Raw genomic sequence first — 15229 nt, 5'->3', positions numbered from 1 at the left:
GCCGCGTAAAATCATCGTTACCACCCTGATGAGTGAATTACCGGTGACTGCGGCAAACAGTTCCCTGGTGCCGTCAAGATCATGCGGGGATGGGAGGATCAGCACTGGACTTACTCTGATCTGATGACGGACTAAGCATGTTTAGATGTAAATAACTGTCCGCATCTTAGTGGAAACGAGTGAAATATTTATGGATTGAGCTACAAATCACACATTGCAGTATACAGGTAAGTCCATCTCTGTTACTATTCCAGTTGTGCATGAGAGACATTAACTACAGTAATGCGCTTAATGAGGAGATAAAACCAAGTCAAAGGTTTTGTCTTAGAAACTATTCTAAAAAGCCAGCGCTGAAAGTATTTCTGGGAATCGAGTGCATGGTCATCAGTATTATGATGATCAAATCATATGATGTGCAGAAACACTCTCAGGTGAACAGTTTACTATAGGTCTTGAGATGCAAATAAAGGTATAAGTTTGATATTGATTTCAGAATCACTTCTGTTTTAATACACTAATGTAAAAGAACCAAAAAAAAAAAAAAAATCCTCAAAGGTGTACCAAACAAACAGTATAATTGATATTATTAAGATCTAACTATTTCCTACCAATATCTGTCATAGATTAATCAGATGCTAAACCCCTTCATAGATGAAGATTATGAAGCTTACACAATTCCTTTTCTTCTATTAAATATATGCTTCATAACATCCTATAAACTAAACACCCAGCAAAAATGTCCAGCAGACATGGTTAATGGGAGAAGTGGCATTATAAATTACATTTCCTTGTATTTGTCACTTCTTGTGGGTCAGAATAAAAATTCATAAGCTATAAAGTCCTATTTCAGGCCACTCTAGTGAATGTCACACCACTCTGGCAAATATCAGCCCATTTACACATTCATTTGGAATGAAATCTTAATATTCTCATCACTCCTATCTTAATTAGCTGGCTCCAAGTCATTAGTCATGTGAACAAGGATATGAATATAATTACGCAAATTCACAGGCAAAATTTCGGAGATTATGATGACAATGATCCCTAAAAATCTTGGAACATTTTTGGTTTTCTGAGCAGCATTGAATGTATGTACGAGGAATCTACCAAGAAAACAACCCATTCCATGTAAAAGAAAACAAGGAAGAAATTTAAAGTCAAGTAGTTTTGTGATTCTGCATTTCTAATATCACTTTTGTATCTTCATGACCTCACTTGTGCTATATAGTACACGAGAGTTATGATGAGTGACACTCTTCTTTGCATATATTTGCATAATGTTTACAAACATTAAGAGGCAGCAGTGCAAATCTGCCATGTTTCCAGCAGGCAGATGTCCAGCAATCATTCAAGCAATCTGTCATTTAAACAGGAAGACAGTGAAGCCAAGGATATCATCAATTATATCAGTTGTAAAATGCTAATTCATAGAGCAGATACATTAATAGGCTCATTTGATTAATCAAACAAACAACAACAAGGACTAGTATCTTTTATGAAATGGATTTTTAAATACATACTGATTTCACTAGATGGACAATTACAAAGTAAGTTCCTCCAGGTTGGGACATTGCTACTCTTTGGAGAATATATTTCATGTCAAGCATGAAGAAAAAGTGCAATTGGTTGTGGGTGGTGCAGATACAAGGGAGGCTTGATGCAGCGGTCGTGTTCACTAGGGTTCTCTCTATCTATCACCTCCACGCTGTTTGCCAGACTATAGCTATACAAAAGACAATATCACTTTGAGAGCGAAGGGAGATACTGACAACAGCCATTTGTCAGCATGATAGGGCATTTCAATCTGAACCAGAGCCGGAGTGGGAACCCTTCACCATTAAAACATCTTTTGTCTTCCAGGCGTGCAGCATGATGTTATCAAGAATGTAAACTCGTATCTTATCACATAATCATTCAAAAAAAAAAAAAAAAAAATCTGGAAGAATAATGAACAAGGCAGTTAGAACATCTGTACTACTGTATACATGAATTACATGTGAATCTCAGTCTGCTGAGAATCTCAGCGCAAACCCCTGATAGTTGTCTCCGAGGTTTAGATATAGACCTTTAAAAAACCTCTGTGGTGTAATCTGTCTCCCTGGCACTTAATCAAGGTCCCCCTATTTGCTAAAGGAGACCCAGAATGAAAAAAGTGCCCTGGCAAGACTTTTTTTATCTGTGGAAGATGAGCTGGCAGATGGATGCTATAAATGCAGAGTATATTACACTGCAGAGGAGATGGATGTTTAGGTGTAAAGTCTTAAGGGGGATGAATACCTCTGTGGTGACTGTAATGTAATGGCAGTCAGGCTTTCTAGGTGATGTGATCTGAATATTCATGTCTTGGTGAACATTTTGCTGATTTTTAGAATGCATTGATGCATGATGAGACGCCAAGAATCTACAGTTTAGTTAAAAACTAAATTGAACAGTTGGCTCTCTTTCAGTTTATGTAATAGTGCACATATATCTGTCTGCCTGGCCTCTAAATAGACTTCAAGGTAGCAAAGAATATGCATAATTGCAATCTGAATTTGAAGGAAATAGAATTGAAGTAAGCCGAAATTGGCAAAATAAAAGTCAGTGCAATAAGTGAAAATGAAAAAAACTAGAAAAGGAAGGTTTGTCAAGACAAGTCAATCTGTGAATGATTTATTGACAAAGCCTTGCTTGCAAGCTTAAAGGTCTTATAGACAAACAGATATGTTTGAAATGTCACCTACAGAAATGTATACATAATTTACATTTGCTTGGGGTCCATTTATTTATTAATTCAAACAAATTATTTTCATTTATTCTTAAGTGGTAGTACAGACATTTGGATTGTTACAAATACAGTAAATAAATACTGTCCTTTTGAATTTTATTTTTAAATATCATCAAAAAAGTTTTACGGTTTACACAAACATCGATAATAATAAAAAATGTTTCTTGGACATAAAATCAGCATATTAGAATGATTTCTGAAGGAATGTAACACTGATGACTGGAGTAATGCCATCACAGGAATAAATAACATTTTAAAATTGTATAAAATAGAAAGGTTCTTCTAATTTGTAATAATATTTCAGAATATAAATTTTTTTATTGTATTTTCTATCAAATAAATGCAACCTTAATGAGCATAAGTGACTTAACAGACCCAAACTAATATTTAAAAAGTATATACTTTTTTTATTTTTAACAGATTACTTCTAATTCAAATTCCAATACATGAATTGAAAAGTAGCCAATTCTTAAATGTTAAATTCTGAATGTTATCCAACTTCAATATACAGTGATGCTGAATCTCATAGAATTTTATAATTATACATTTGTGTAACAGAAAAAGCCTTACTCATGCGACAAACACCTTTTTCGCCCTTTCATAGGATGTCAGGAAACATGTCTCTTCTGTCAGGGAGTCCCACAAGCATTTGGGAGAACTCCTCTGTGCTGAACGCCACCCCTCCTCGCTTTCCTTCTGACTGGGAGACACCCACATTCACTGTGGCCGCGCGCTTCCGTGTGGCGGCCACCCTGGTGCTGTTTGTCTTCGCAGCTATCAGTAACCTCTCAGTGCTGATCAGCGTGACCCGGGGACGAGGACGTCACCTGGCCTCCCACCTGCGGCCCCTCATTGCCAGCCTGGCCTCCGCTGACCTGGTCATGACATTTGTGGTGATGCCACTCGACGCTATATGGAATATCACAGTGCAGTGGTATGCCGGCGATGCCATGTGCAAGGTCCTCTGCTTCCTCAAGCTTTTTGCCATGCATTCGGCAGCGTTTATCCTGGTGGTGGTGAGTTTGGACAGGCACCATGCAATCCTGCACCCGCTGGAAGCTCTGGATGCCGGCCACAGGAACAGAAGGATGCTGCTGGCTGCCTGGATCCTCAGCATCCTGCTCGCCTCTCCACAGGTAAATGAAAGAGATGTTCTTTTAATTGGAGTTGTCATCTGTGGGACTTGTCTTGTTATGAAGCAGCACAAAACAGCCTCGGAGGATTTATAGATGGATGATAATGTTGCTGTTAGAACACGTGTTGACTGTAATGCGTGTCCTTTTCAAAACGCTGCATCCTATTCCAGCTTAATATGAGGAGACAACTATAAACAGATCATAATACTAATTTAATTGGGCAATGAGTGACATTTCATCTCTGGGGGAAAAAGTGGAGTTTAGTTGCAAAGTTTCAAATTTAAATGGAAAATTCCACGTTCAGCCTTTATACGCATTTCCTGATAGCCATCTAAGCTTGTGCATTTCATTTAAGTAATTAGTTGTGGCTTAAAGTGGTGCAATAACTGACCCTGGGTCGGTGACTCTTCATTGAGCACTTGCTTCATTGATTATAGATCCTATCTGTCAAGCTACAGTAGTCCCAGGGCATTTTCTGTAACCTTTGAAATGCCCAGTTGAATCTTGTCAGTGCGTTTTGCCTTCTTTCCTTCTGATAGAACTGTTTCTCTCCACACACTTAATTCCAGTAATTTCATTCAGCCTGTGGATGTGGCCATGGCTTTTAAAATCATTAAAAGAGAGATACAGAAGCCTTTCTGAGACAAGGTCAGTTAGGCAGACATGATTAATGAGAAAGGCATTCAATTTTGAAGAGAATGGGTGATGAATTGTAGATATCAATACGATGATACTTCCCCACACCTGTATTCTGTGCACGCGCCTCCCCCAGAGGAGGAAATTGGGTTTTCCTCTGTCACATTCATCAGTGCTACCTGATCAGTTGTGTAGCAGAAAATATAAAAAGTATATCAAATTGAAAAATAAAGTGGACCTGGAGCAAACCATTTTTTTTTTTAAATCTGAAAGCACAAAGTGATGACAGGATGACAATTTACAATATATGATTGAACTTCAAAAGAGATAGCAAAATGTGTTCTTTCTATATTCTATATTCTATAATGAACCAAAAATAGATTTGCAAAGTCGGGGGAACACCTACAACTGGAGCTTGGTAGATTACTTCCAAGTTAAAAATAAATAATAATTAATAATAAAAAAAATAAAATAAAAAATATTTATTTAGTACAACAATCCATTATATTACACATTTTAGGTAATGTAATCTGAATACTTTTGGATTACTCTTAGATTACTTTTGACCTAACTTGTTTATCACATTGATTTAAATAGGATAACCTTGACACAAAAATACAAAGAGAAAGAAAATAATTATATTCCATTCATTGCTATTAACAACATGCGTTTCCCAAACTGGGGTTCATCAAGGAATTGCAGGCAGGTTTTGAGTTTAATGAAAAACTCATAATTAATAAAATCGTAAATATGTAAAATAATGTAATGTAATAATGTAAACATGTATCATTAAATCATGTAAATTAATCATGTAATCCAAAAAAAAGTTACTGTAGTCTAATTAAAATGTAATTTAATCTAATTAGAAAGAACTCAATTTTTGGAAACTAATTATGTAATCCAAATGACATGTAAGGCAAGGCAAGGCAAGTTTATTTATATAGCACATTTCGTACACAATGGTAATTCAAAGTGCTTTACATAAAAGAAAGTAAAATAATCATGAAGAAAAATAATAACAAAAATAAAACAAGCAATTTTAAAACTTTTAAAATGATTAAAACATTTAAAAACAGTTCGAAATTGATTTTACATAAAAAAATAAAATAAAATAAAACAGTGAAAATATAGTGCAATCAGTTCGGACATTGCACAGTGTTCATTCAATAAATGCACAGCTAAAAAGATGCGTTTTAAGTCTAGATTTAAATGTGACTAGTGTTTTAGCACATCTGATCTGTAATTAGTTACTACACACAATGAGGAGCATTTTGTCATCACAATGCTCTATTTCATGTCTCAATTCATGACATGAAAACGTTTTAGCTTGCTGTTACTAATTTGCAAACTTTCACTTTCTTTTGCATTTCACATGGTGTAGTTTTTTGTAGAAGATGTGTGAATATTTTATCTAAAACCTGGTCAGCATTTTACAAAGTGATTAAAGGGTCAGTCTACTCAAAAAATAAAAATAATTTACCCACCCTCAGGTAATCAATAAAAACAAAAACATAAACATGAAAGTTGAAATTTTGTCATGGAATTGGAATGAATGAATGAAGACTGGAGCTTTCAGGTTTCTATGAAGGACACAAAAGCACATTTCAGACAATAGCTTTACATGAGAAATGAAAAGTGTCTCTTTTTGTGTTCCGTACAGGAACAAAAGAAGAAGAAGAAAAAAAAAGTTTATTGATTTTCTTTATAAATTTCTCTTTATCGTTTCAGTTATTTATTTTCAGGGCGATTAAGGCTGAAGGAGTTGACTTTGTTCAGTGTGTAACTCATGGAAGCTTCCAGCAGCGCTGGCAGGAAACAGCCTATAACATGTTCCACTTTGTCACCCTGTATGTGTTCCCTCTACTGGTAATGAGCTTCTGCTATACGCATATCCTCGTGGAAATCAACCGCCAGATGCCTCGTGGTAAAGGAAAGGGTAACTGACTTTTCCTCTTAAGATACCTGTCATTGAAAAAAAGTGTGACTGCATCAAGATTTCCACAGTGTACTGAATTTGAGACAGGTTCTAAGGCTGCCTTGAATGTGGAATTTTAATGTGCAATTTTTGATAAAACCAAGTCTTATCTCAAATGACATCAGTTTTAATGTGAATTAAAAAAAAAAGTATGGTAATACAGATCGATGCAGATGCCTCAATTCAAACAGCAGTACAGAGTTTAGTGTTTGAGTGTTATATCACCAGAAAGCTAGACAGATAGATTATTGTTCTTCTAAATTGCATTGGGTTTTGTAGGTGGGGAACCTTGTCTGAGACACAGTGGGACCGACATAATCCCAAAAGCACGCATGAAGACCCTGAAGATGACTATCATCATCGTGGCATCATTTGTAGTGTGCTGGACCCCGTACTACCTGATGGGCATCTGGTACTGGTTTCAGCCTCGTATGCTGCAGGTGATGCCAGAATACATCCATCACGCTCTCTTCGTCTTCGGCAATCTCAACACGTGCTGCGATCCGGTCATCTATGGTTTCTTCACACCCTCATTCCGAGCTGACATAATCAGCTGCTTCAGCAGAAGGAATCAAAACTCTTCTCCCAAATCACTGGACCGACTCTCCGGAAGGAGAGGGGGTGCAAGCAGAGAAGCCGAGTCAGACCTCGGAAGCAGTGACCAGCCCAGCGGACAACAAGCATAGAGGGTCAAGATACCTCAATGAGCTAGATTTTTCCCCGTAAACATGAAATAAGGGACTTTTACTCTGTGTCCAGACATCTATATGTATAAGCTTCTTATGGTGTCTTGGTATTTGTAGTATGAGCAAGTATCCGTTTGCTTGAAGTCAGTTTGAATCCACTTGAACATGGAAAAGCAACAGTATCACATTGTGGTTTCAAGCTTGGATATCTTCTAGAAAGATACAACTGTAGATAACTATGAATGTAAAAGATCAAATGACAGCACAATGCTTCAGGCAGTACCTTGAACGTGAGATATTTGCCGGTCTGGAACAGGGTTATAAATGTACAGTGCCTCATGTATAACGGCTTACGTGTCTGGAATCAGTTAATGAGGATCTCTAACTAATTAAATCTCAGAGTTCAGAGTGACAACCCCAGCTAAAAGCTTCTCTGACACGTTGCTTATCTAACATTTCCTCTCTACATCCTGATTAGGAATGTCACTTAATGTTTCACAATGGCCTTAGCTCATGAATCATTCATTAATATGAAATGCTATCGTGAATGTTCAGGCTCACACACTGTGTTTATCTGTGAAATCACTATGAATGTTCTTCGTGGAATTCATCCAGTTGTGTTTGCAGTGTATTGTGTTGATGATGATATGCATGATATGTCATCTTTGTGACGTGTGCTAGTGGTGAAAAATTAATGTTGATGGACCATACAGCCTTAAACGGATAGTTCACGTAAAAATAAAAATGTTATTTACTCACCCATATTGTTGCATTTGTATGCTGTTATTCTTTCTGAGGAAAATTAAGAGAAAAATTTTATGAATGTTCTAATCTTTTCCAGACAAAGAAAGTTTGTAGTAATCACAAGCTGTCAAGCTCCAAAAAGGCTTTATTTGCTCAAAGTTTCATATTACTTATGCTGCATTCCATCTTTTCCAAAGCCTTGCAAAAGCTTTGTGTAAGGAACATGCCATATTTCGATGGACATCAACAATATAAAGACTGACTTATTTTCACGTTTTATGATCACACCGCAAAAAGCCATCATATATAAAAAAATTAAGAATGGAATTGTCATTGCATTCAAAATATGAAATTAATCTTCAGTATTCTCATTTGTGTTCCAACAACAGAATATGGTTTTCAAAGAATTTAAGAAAATAATGCACTTTAATGCACTTCCATTGATTTAAGGATCTGAATGAAGGTGACTGCTGTTACAACGTGCTGGTTAAGTGTACAGTATATAAGCACAGAAAAAAATATGTATTTATTTATTTCATTAACAGACAATCAACCTATAATAAGAGGTCATAATAATAATAAAAGGTCAACTCAGAAAACAGAGAAGGAAAATCTAAAGGAAGTCATCCGTGGCTGTTCAGAAGAGCTTGAAGAGATTCATTAAACAGTGTCCTCCGAGGAGCTGGACAGTGTCTAGGAATTTCACTGCACAATTATGTTGTGTGTCCTTCATGTTCTGAGATGTAGTACTGCGCATTCTTGTTAAAAAGGTGTGATGTTTGACAGGGCACATACACTGTGTTGCAGCCTTTCCCTCCCTGTTTAGTCCAATTAATAATCACAAGCTACAGTACATATAATAAAAATTAGACTTCATTCCACATCGCCCCATTAAGCTCTCGCTGGTCCGCTCCTCTGCTATCAACGAGAGGAATGCCTGTACTTTCAACAGACAAAGAAACAGTCAAAAGATGTGGTAATAAAAAAGTACCAGGTACCAGGTACTGTACCCAGTGGAAAACCCCCCAAAAGTGAACTGTACCAAACCGTACCGTGCAGTGCAGTGGAAAAGCACCAAAAGTCACATTGTGCAGAGGACTGGTTCCTGTGGTCTTGTCCCGGTGGCTGTCTAAGAGACGAGGTCTTCACTGGAGATCTGTCTCTGGGGCTCATCTAGTTGTCCTGGTCTCCGCTTACATTCAGGGCTGTTGAGGTCCTCTCTAGGTGCTGATCCAGCATCTGATCTGGATACAGACTGGATCTGGTGACTACAGTGACCTCAGAACAAGAGAGAAACAGATTAATATTAGCATAGATGCCATTCGTCTAAAGATGTAGCGAGTACATAGGGTGTTATGGGAAGTGTTCCCAGTTCTGGATGTACTAATTAATGCAGCCTAAAAATCCTTCAACAGATTTGAATATTAGAAGTGTGTTATGTGAAAGGATCTGCCGCCCACAGTGGATTTTGATATTCTAGTTATTATCAAATTGCCAGAGTTTTTCTGAACTGAGTGGACATGGAGGACTATAATGCAATAAGAGCTTATTAAACATTATTCCTTACATTAATCCAGCAAGACAGCAACATGTTGCCATATTGAAAGACAATTGCAAACTTGACATATTGCAAAAGACACTGTTACTGATGTTTCTAGCATAGGCTTACCAACACAATGTCATTTAGAAAGCAATGCAGATATCTGGTAAAATGACACACAAATTGGATTTGAAATGCTGCAATGCACAGTGTGGACAGTCAATCATTTAAATCAGATTCCAATCGGATACACAAATAATTGGATTTGGACTGGCAATCTGAACAAGGCCTACTTTACAAATCACAGATGAAGTAAAAGAGTTAAGTTGGATAAGTTGGACCTGGGAATCCCAATCAGTTTACTGGCTAAATCAGTTATCTTTAGTCAGCTCTTATTAGTGAATATAAGCAAATGGAGTCATTGCTTATAGTATTGATTGTCTGTTAAGGGTAGTGCACAATAAACCAATTTGAACGCTGGTAAAAAGGTGGGTCTATAGATTTCATTTTTAAAATGTCTTCATAGTTTCATAGTCAAACTATTTATTCTAATATAATCCAAATTCCAACTTTGCCAACGGTATTTTTTTAAATATCTGAAGTGCACTGCAATCCCTCCATAAAACACTTTATCTTACACATTCAAATTTTCCTTTCAACCTGCCTTTAAAAATTAGCTGCTAATTCCTAATCCATGTAACACAGCACCTGGACGGCAGAAACAATACACTATAGACTGTAATATATTCACCAAGAAATCCATTCAGCAATACAATTGATTAATAAGGGTCCTGTTTCCAGCTGAGCAACTGCCATTGAGATTAATGGAAATCAAATCAGCTAATTCTCTCCAGATTTATTTTATTGGTGTTTACACAGCTCATGGCTGTAGCAGGCACCTGTGGGATTTCTCCTTGTTCTATTTGAGCTATATTTGTCAGGCTGTAGACATCCATGTTACTATAAAAAGAGTGATTACAGCACTCTTAAAGTTTAAGATTATGATCAAATGAGAGTTTTCTTAGGAGATCAAGGTCCCTACATCATGGTATAGAAATGAAATGACAAATGATCCAAAAAAAATAAAAAGGTGATACTGGTGATTCCAGTTATTTCCGCAGGTGCTGTCACTGTAGAATAAGCTCCTGTTAAGCATTTAACCTCTAAACAAATCTGGCATCCAGGCAGAAAACTAATAAGAGAGCTCAAATTGATTAAATTGTTTTCAGAGGAAAAGTGTGTGAGAAAGAGAGGAAAAAAAATAAAGAATGGGAAAATTCATTCAGTATAAACAGGTCTGCTATTTTTAAGCAATTTTAGAGGGGAAGTCGTGGCCTAGTGGTTAGAGAGTTTGACTCCTAACCCTAAGGTTGTGGGTTTGCATCTCGGGATAGCAATACCACGACTGAGGTGCCCTTGAGCAAGGCACCGATCCCCCAACTGCTCCCCGGGCGCCACAGCATAAATGGCTGCTCACTGCTCTGGGTGTGTGCTCATGGTGTGTGTGTGTGTGTTCAATGCTGTGTGTATACACTTTGGATGGGTTAAATGCAGAGCATGAATTCTGAGTATGGGTCACCATACATGGCTGTATGTCACATCACATCACATTTTTTCTTTTTTTTTTTTACTTTGAGAGGGCTGCCTCGGGAGATGCATCAATTTCAAATATTATTCAGTGGAGTGCAATAGTGCTATTTATAGTTGTGCATACAAATCATCATGACTCGTGTTGCCGTGTGTGAGATATGTTCTCTCTGTCGACAGCTCTGACAGGTGCTCCGTAGTTAATGCACCCTAATCACATCACTACAGTGATCCCAGCCTTATCTCTGCACACCATTGTCTCTGTCAGAATGAGCGGGCGCACCAATGCATGTGCAATGCTCACACCACAGATTTTGTCTCTGCCATGACCCTCTGATAATTACTCTGATTTAATTATCTTTAAGAACTAAGCAAAATAAAACCGGCCACTCCAACAGATACAATCACTTGCCCACAGAGGCCATTTATTAAACAGCACTTAATGAAAGTGATGAACACAACAGAAGTGAACACTTGAATGGCAATATACCCCTGGTTGATTACTGTAGATATTTTGTTAAAGCATTCATCACCAGCTGTGACACAGCACTATTTTATATTTAAAGTACAACTACTTTAATGTGAGCCAGTGGGAGGTTTTACATACAGCATTTTTATTGTTATTATTTTGCTTATTGAATCATTATGCACACATACGTATGCATTTACTACAAAGTAATAACTGTAAAGCATACAATATATATATATATATATATATATATATATATATATATATATATATATATATATATATATATATATATATATATATATATATATATAGACGTTGTTCTCATTTTCTGCAAAATCCCTAGTGTGCAGATCTGTAGCTTTAAGAAGCTGTCAAGTGGGCTTTAGCCGAAGTTATTAAAAACAGACAATCTTTGGTCCTCATGTTTTCAGTCACATCTGCATCGCTGGTGAAGATCAATAAAACAGCCCTCAATAGAACACTCCAACTTCTGATTTCTATACAAAAGATTTCCAATATCCAGACAACAAACCCTTGAAATGACTACTAAACCATCATCTGAATTCAGTGAGCTGCAAGAGATTCACATATACATAACACATATCTCTCATGCAAAAAAAGCACTCTCCCCTCAAGATATGTGCTAAATTCAGTTTGCTTAAAGAAAGACAGCATCACAGTAAGCTGCAGCCTCTATTAATAATTAATTGAAGTAATTGAAATCCCTATCTGTGGCCAAAAAATGCATTAATTCAAGGAATGCAGGTATCTTAAAATTAGATGGAGCAGAGGACCATCCCTGTAAAAAAGGTACAAGATGTTTTAGATTAAATTAAATGTATATTTTTCTCAGGAACTGTTAAGTAAAAATTATCGAGCAACTCAAAAGTAGTGAATTTTACAAAGAGATGTCCATGTCACATTTTACCCCCAAAATCAAAGGGAATTGCATAAAGAGGTTTTTTAATTATTATTATTATTATTATTATTATTATTATTATTATTATTATTTTTGTGCATTGTGCATTGTGACATTTTTACCTCCCTTTTTACCTCACAATTCTCATTAGTGTAATTCAGTTCAATTAAATTAATCAGTGCTTTTCGTGATTCAAACTGTTGCATAGAAACTTCACAGTAAATTAGATTCTACATGGCATTTAGGAGTTAATTACATTGCATAGTATGCAAAGCAATGTGCATAAATTATGTATATATTAATTTCATAGAATTTTCATTACTGCAAAATTGATTTTTTTTATCAATTAATAAATAATAGGTAATTAACAATTACCAAAAATAAATGATTAAATAGAAAATGTAAATGATGCAGTATTAAAAGTATTTGCCATAAAAATAATCATCGTTTAAAAAAGAAAGAAAAAAGACTATACAAAATGCATTGCATTGCAGGAACATTGGGTAACAGAAAATGACATACTGCAAAACATTCTAAAATTTTCCCTACTTTCTATATTTTATACATAGTGTGAAATGTAAATTTTTACTGCAGGCTTTGTAAGGAAATTCACTGAAAAGCATCAGTTTTTTTTCCTAACAGTGCTTACTCAAAGTTGAGTCATACCCCCAAAGACCCCACACAACCAAATGTTACTGACAGCAAACAAATCCTCTGCTTACTGTGATGCTGACTTGTGCATCAACAGTGTGTGAAGATCATCCATTCTTACAATGAGTGATCACTGAAGGGCTTAGTGTGAGTGCGCACACATTTATGGAGATATGAGATGTCATTCCCAGCGGCACCTGCTCTTCTCATTCCTCTTCCTGCAATGCATCATTCATCCCCCCTCTTCTGTAAATATCTCAATGACTCTAGCGATGACACTGCTGCTCTTGATAACAGCTCTAATGCAAGCAGCAAAACCTCAAAGAACAATTTACTTTGACTGGTCATATCTCCATTTTAATGAGGCACAGAAGCCTCATCCGGTTTTGTGAGCAGATGTGTGGCAGATCTTTTAAGAAAAAAAAAAATTCTTGCACAGGGAAACCAAAACCCCATTTTTAGAAAATGAAATTCAGCACATTTATTTTTATTGCCACATAACTTGTGTTTTCGTAAAGAACAGTGAGCAGGCATTTTTGGCAGTAAAACAGACTAACAACTAAAGTTTCAGCAGTTATGAGAATAAAGAGAGCATGAAATGTGCCAAAAGAGTGAAAACCATGGGTTTAACACTCTGCATATTCACTGTTGTTCATAGGTTTGTGGTCGGTGAGATTTTGTGAAAGACATTATTAAAACTTGTATTCAGAAAGAACATAATAAATTGATCAAAAGTGACAGTTAAAGACATTTATAATTGTTACAAATAATTTCTATTTCAAATAAATGCTGTTCTTTTGAACTTTCTATTCATCAAACACTAAATCCACTGTATACTTTAATATATATATATATATATATATATATATATATATATATATAAATTAAGCAGTTTAACTATTAGAGAACATTCAACATTTATAATCAATGATTATGATAATGAAATGTTTCCTGGAACACCTATAGAAGTAATTATTCTAAATTGTTGTAATGTTTCACAATATTACTGCTTTTACGACATTTTGATTAAATAAACTAATTATGATAATCATATGTAGGTAATTAAAGATTGTGTGCATGTTTCACCCCACAGAGGAGGAAAAGTTGTATAATTTAAGAAGAAAGAAGTTATTTAACTGATTTCCTGATTTATTCCATCAAAAATATTTAGCTTAATTGTTTGCAGTCTACTTATATATGCAAAACAGAAGTTTCTAGTCTATTCGTACTGGGTCTACATGAATCATTTCCACAAATGTTAACAGAAACTAAACAGGCAATTTTTCATTCCCAGCATGCATTACATGAGATTGTATGGAATGAATAAATTGTAAATTATCAAATTTTATATACTCTCAAAACTAGCACATTCCTAGCAGATCTACAGAGATCCAGATACCGGCAAGATTTAAGATCTGTGAGGTGTAGCTACTGAGTAATTCACTAACACTTGTCTTATTTAGCAGTGTGATTACATCTGATTGCAGAACACGACTGCATTCAAGACACTGTGGTCTTTCAGCATGTGCAGACCATGTTCATTAGTCCCTGTTTGCCAAGATATGACCTTGAATATGTCTTGATCTGAACAAACAGAACTCATGGCCTGAGAAAAAAAGAAAGGCAAGGTCATTCATGTCTATGGGTTCTGAAAACAGACATCCTTTTATTGCTCCTTCTAAAGGAGAAACACAGAAAGCAAGCTTTCATTGAGGTATAAGCAAGCAAGTTTGAATGCTAAAGATAGTCAGACTTGCAGTGAATGGACCAGAAGAATTTTGTTACTTATGTTGTTTTTCTTGGACTGGCCTTCCTTAGGGAAACCTATCGTTTACAGAGAGTGAGATCTGATAGAGGTCAGGTGTACACGGCTGAAAAGCAGACGTACTGTATGAGGAAGGGATGTCTTTACATAATCCAGTGGGTCCCACAGAATAGAAAAAGTTAATAACAAAGGAACCCAAATTAATATTTTATTCCCAAAGGAATAAACACAAAAGAAGAGTGAAAAAATAATAATTTACAGATAAGTTTGAGTGTTTTGCTAGAAATCTGTAAAGTTTCTAAAATGTTTGCTCCCTAATAGTAGAGTTTTTTTTTTGTGCATTTCATTTTA

The 15229-nt window shown here is 35.9% G+C and overlaps 1 protein-coding gene across 1 annotated transcript; it reads left to right on the top strand.

Annotated features, from left to right (window-relative positions):
* The first annotated feature begins 3372 nt into the window (after positions 1-3372).
* LOC127979374 (gonadotropin-releasing hormone II receptor-like) lies at positions 3373-7947 on the top strand. The gene is made up of 3 exons (XM_052584795.1): positions 3373-3903; positions 6268-6475; positions 6794-7947. Exons 1-3 carry the CDS (start codon positions 3373-3375, stop codon positions 7198-7200), a joined length of 1146 nt encoding a protein of 381 aa, XP_052440755.1. The 3' UTR covers positions 7201-7947.
* Positions 7948-15229: the final 7282 nt, after the last annotated feature.

This window comes from Carassius gibelio, chromosome B19, assembly GCF_023724105.1.
Source record: "Carassius gibelio isolate Cgi1373 ecotype wild population from Czech Republic chromosome B19, carGib1.2-hapl.c, whole genome shotgun sequence".
NCBI classification, from domain to species: domain Eukaryota; kingdom Metazoa; phylum Chordata; class Actinopteri; order Cypriniformes; family Cyprinidae; genus Carassius; species Carassius gibelio.
This window is presented reverse-complemented; position numbering and strand designations above follow the sequence as displayed.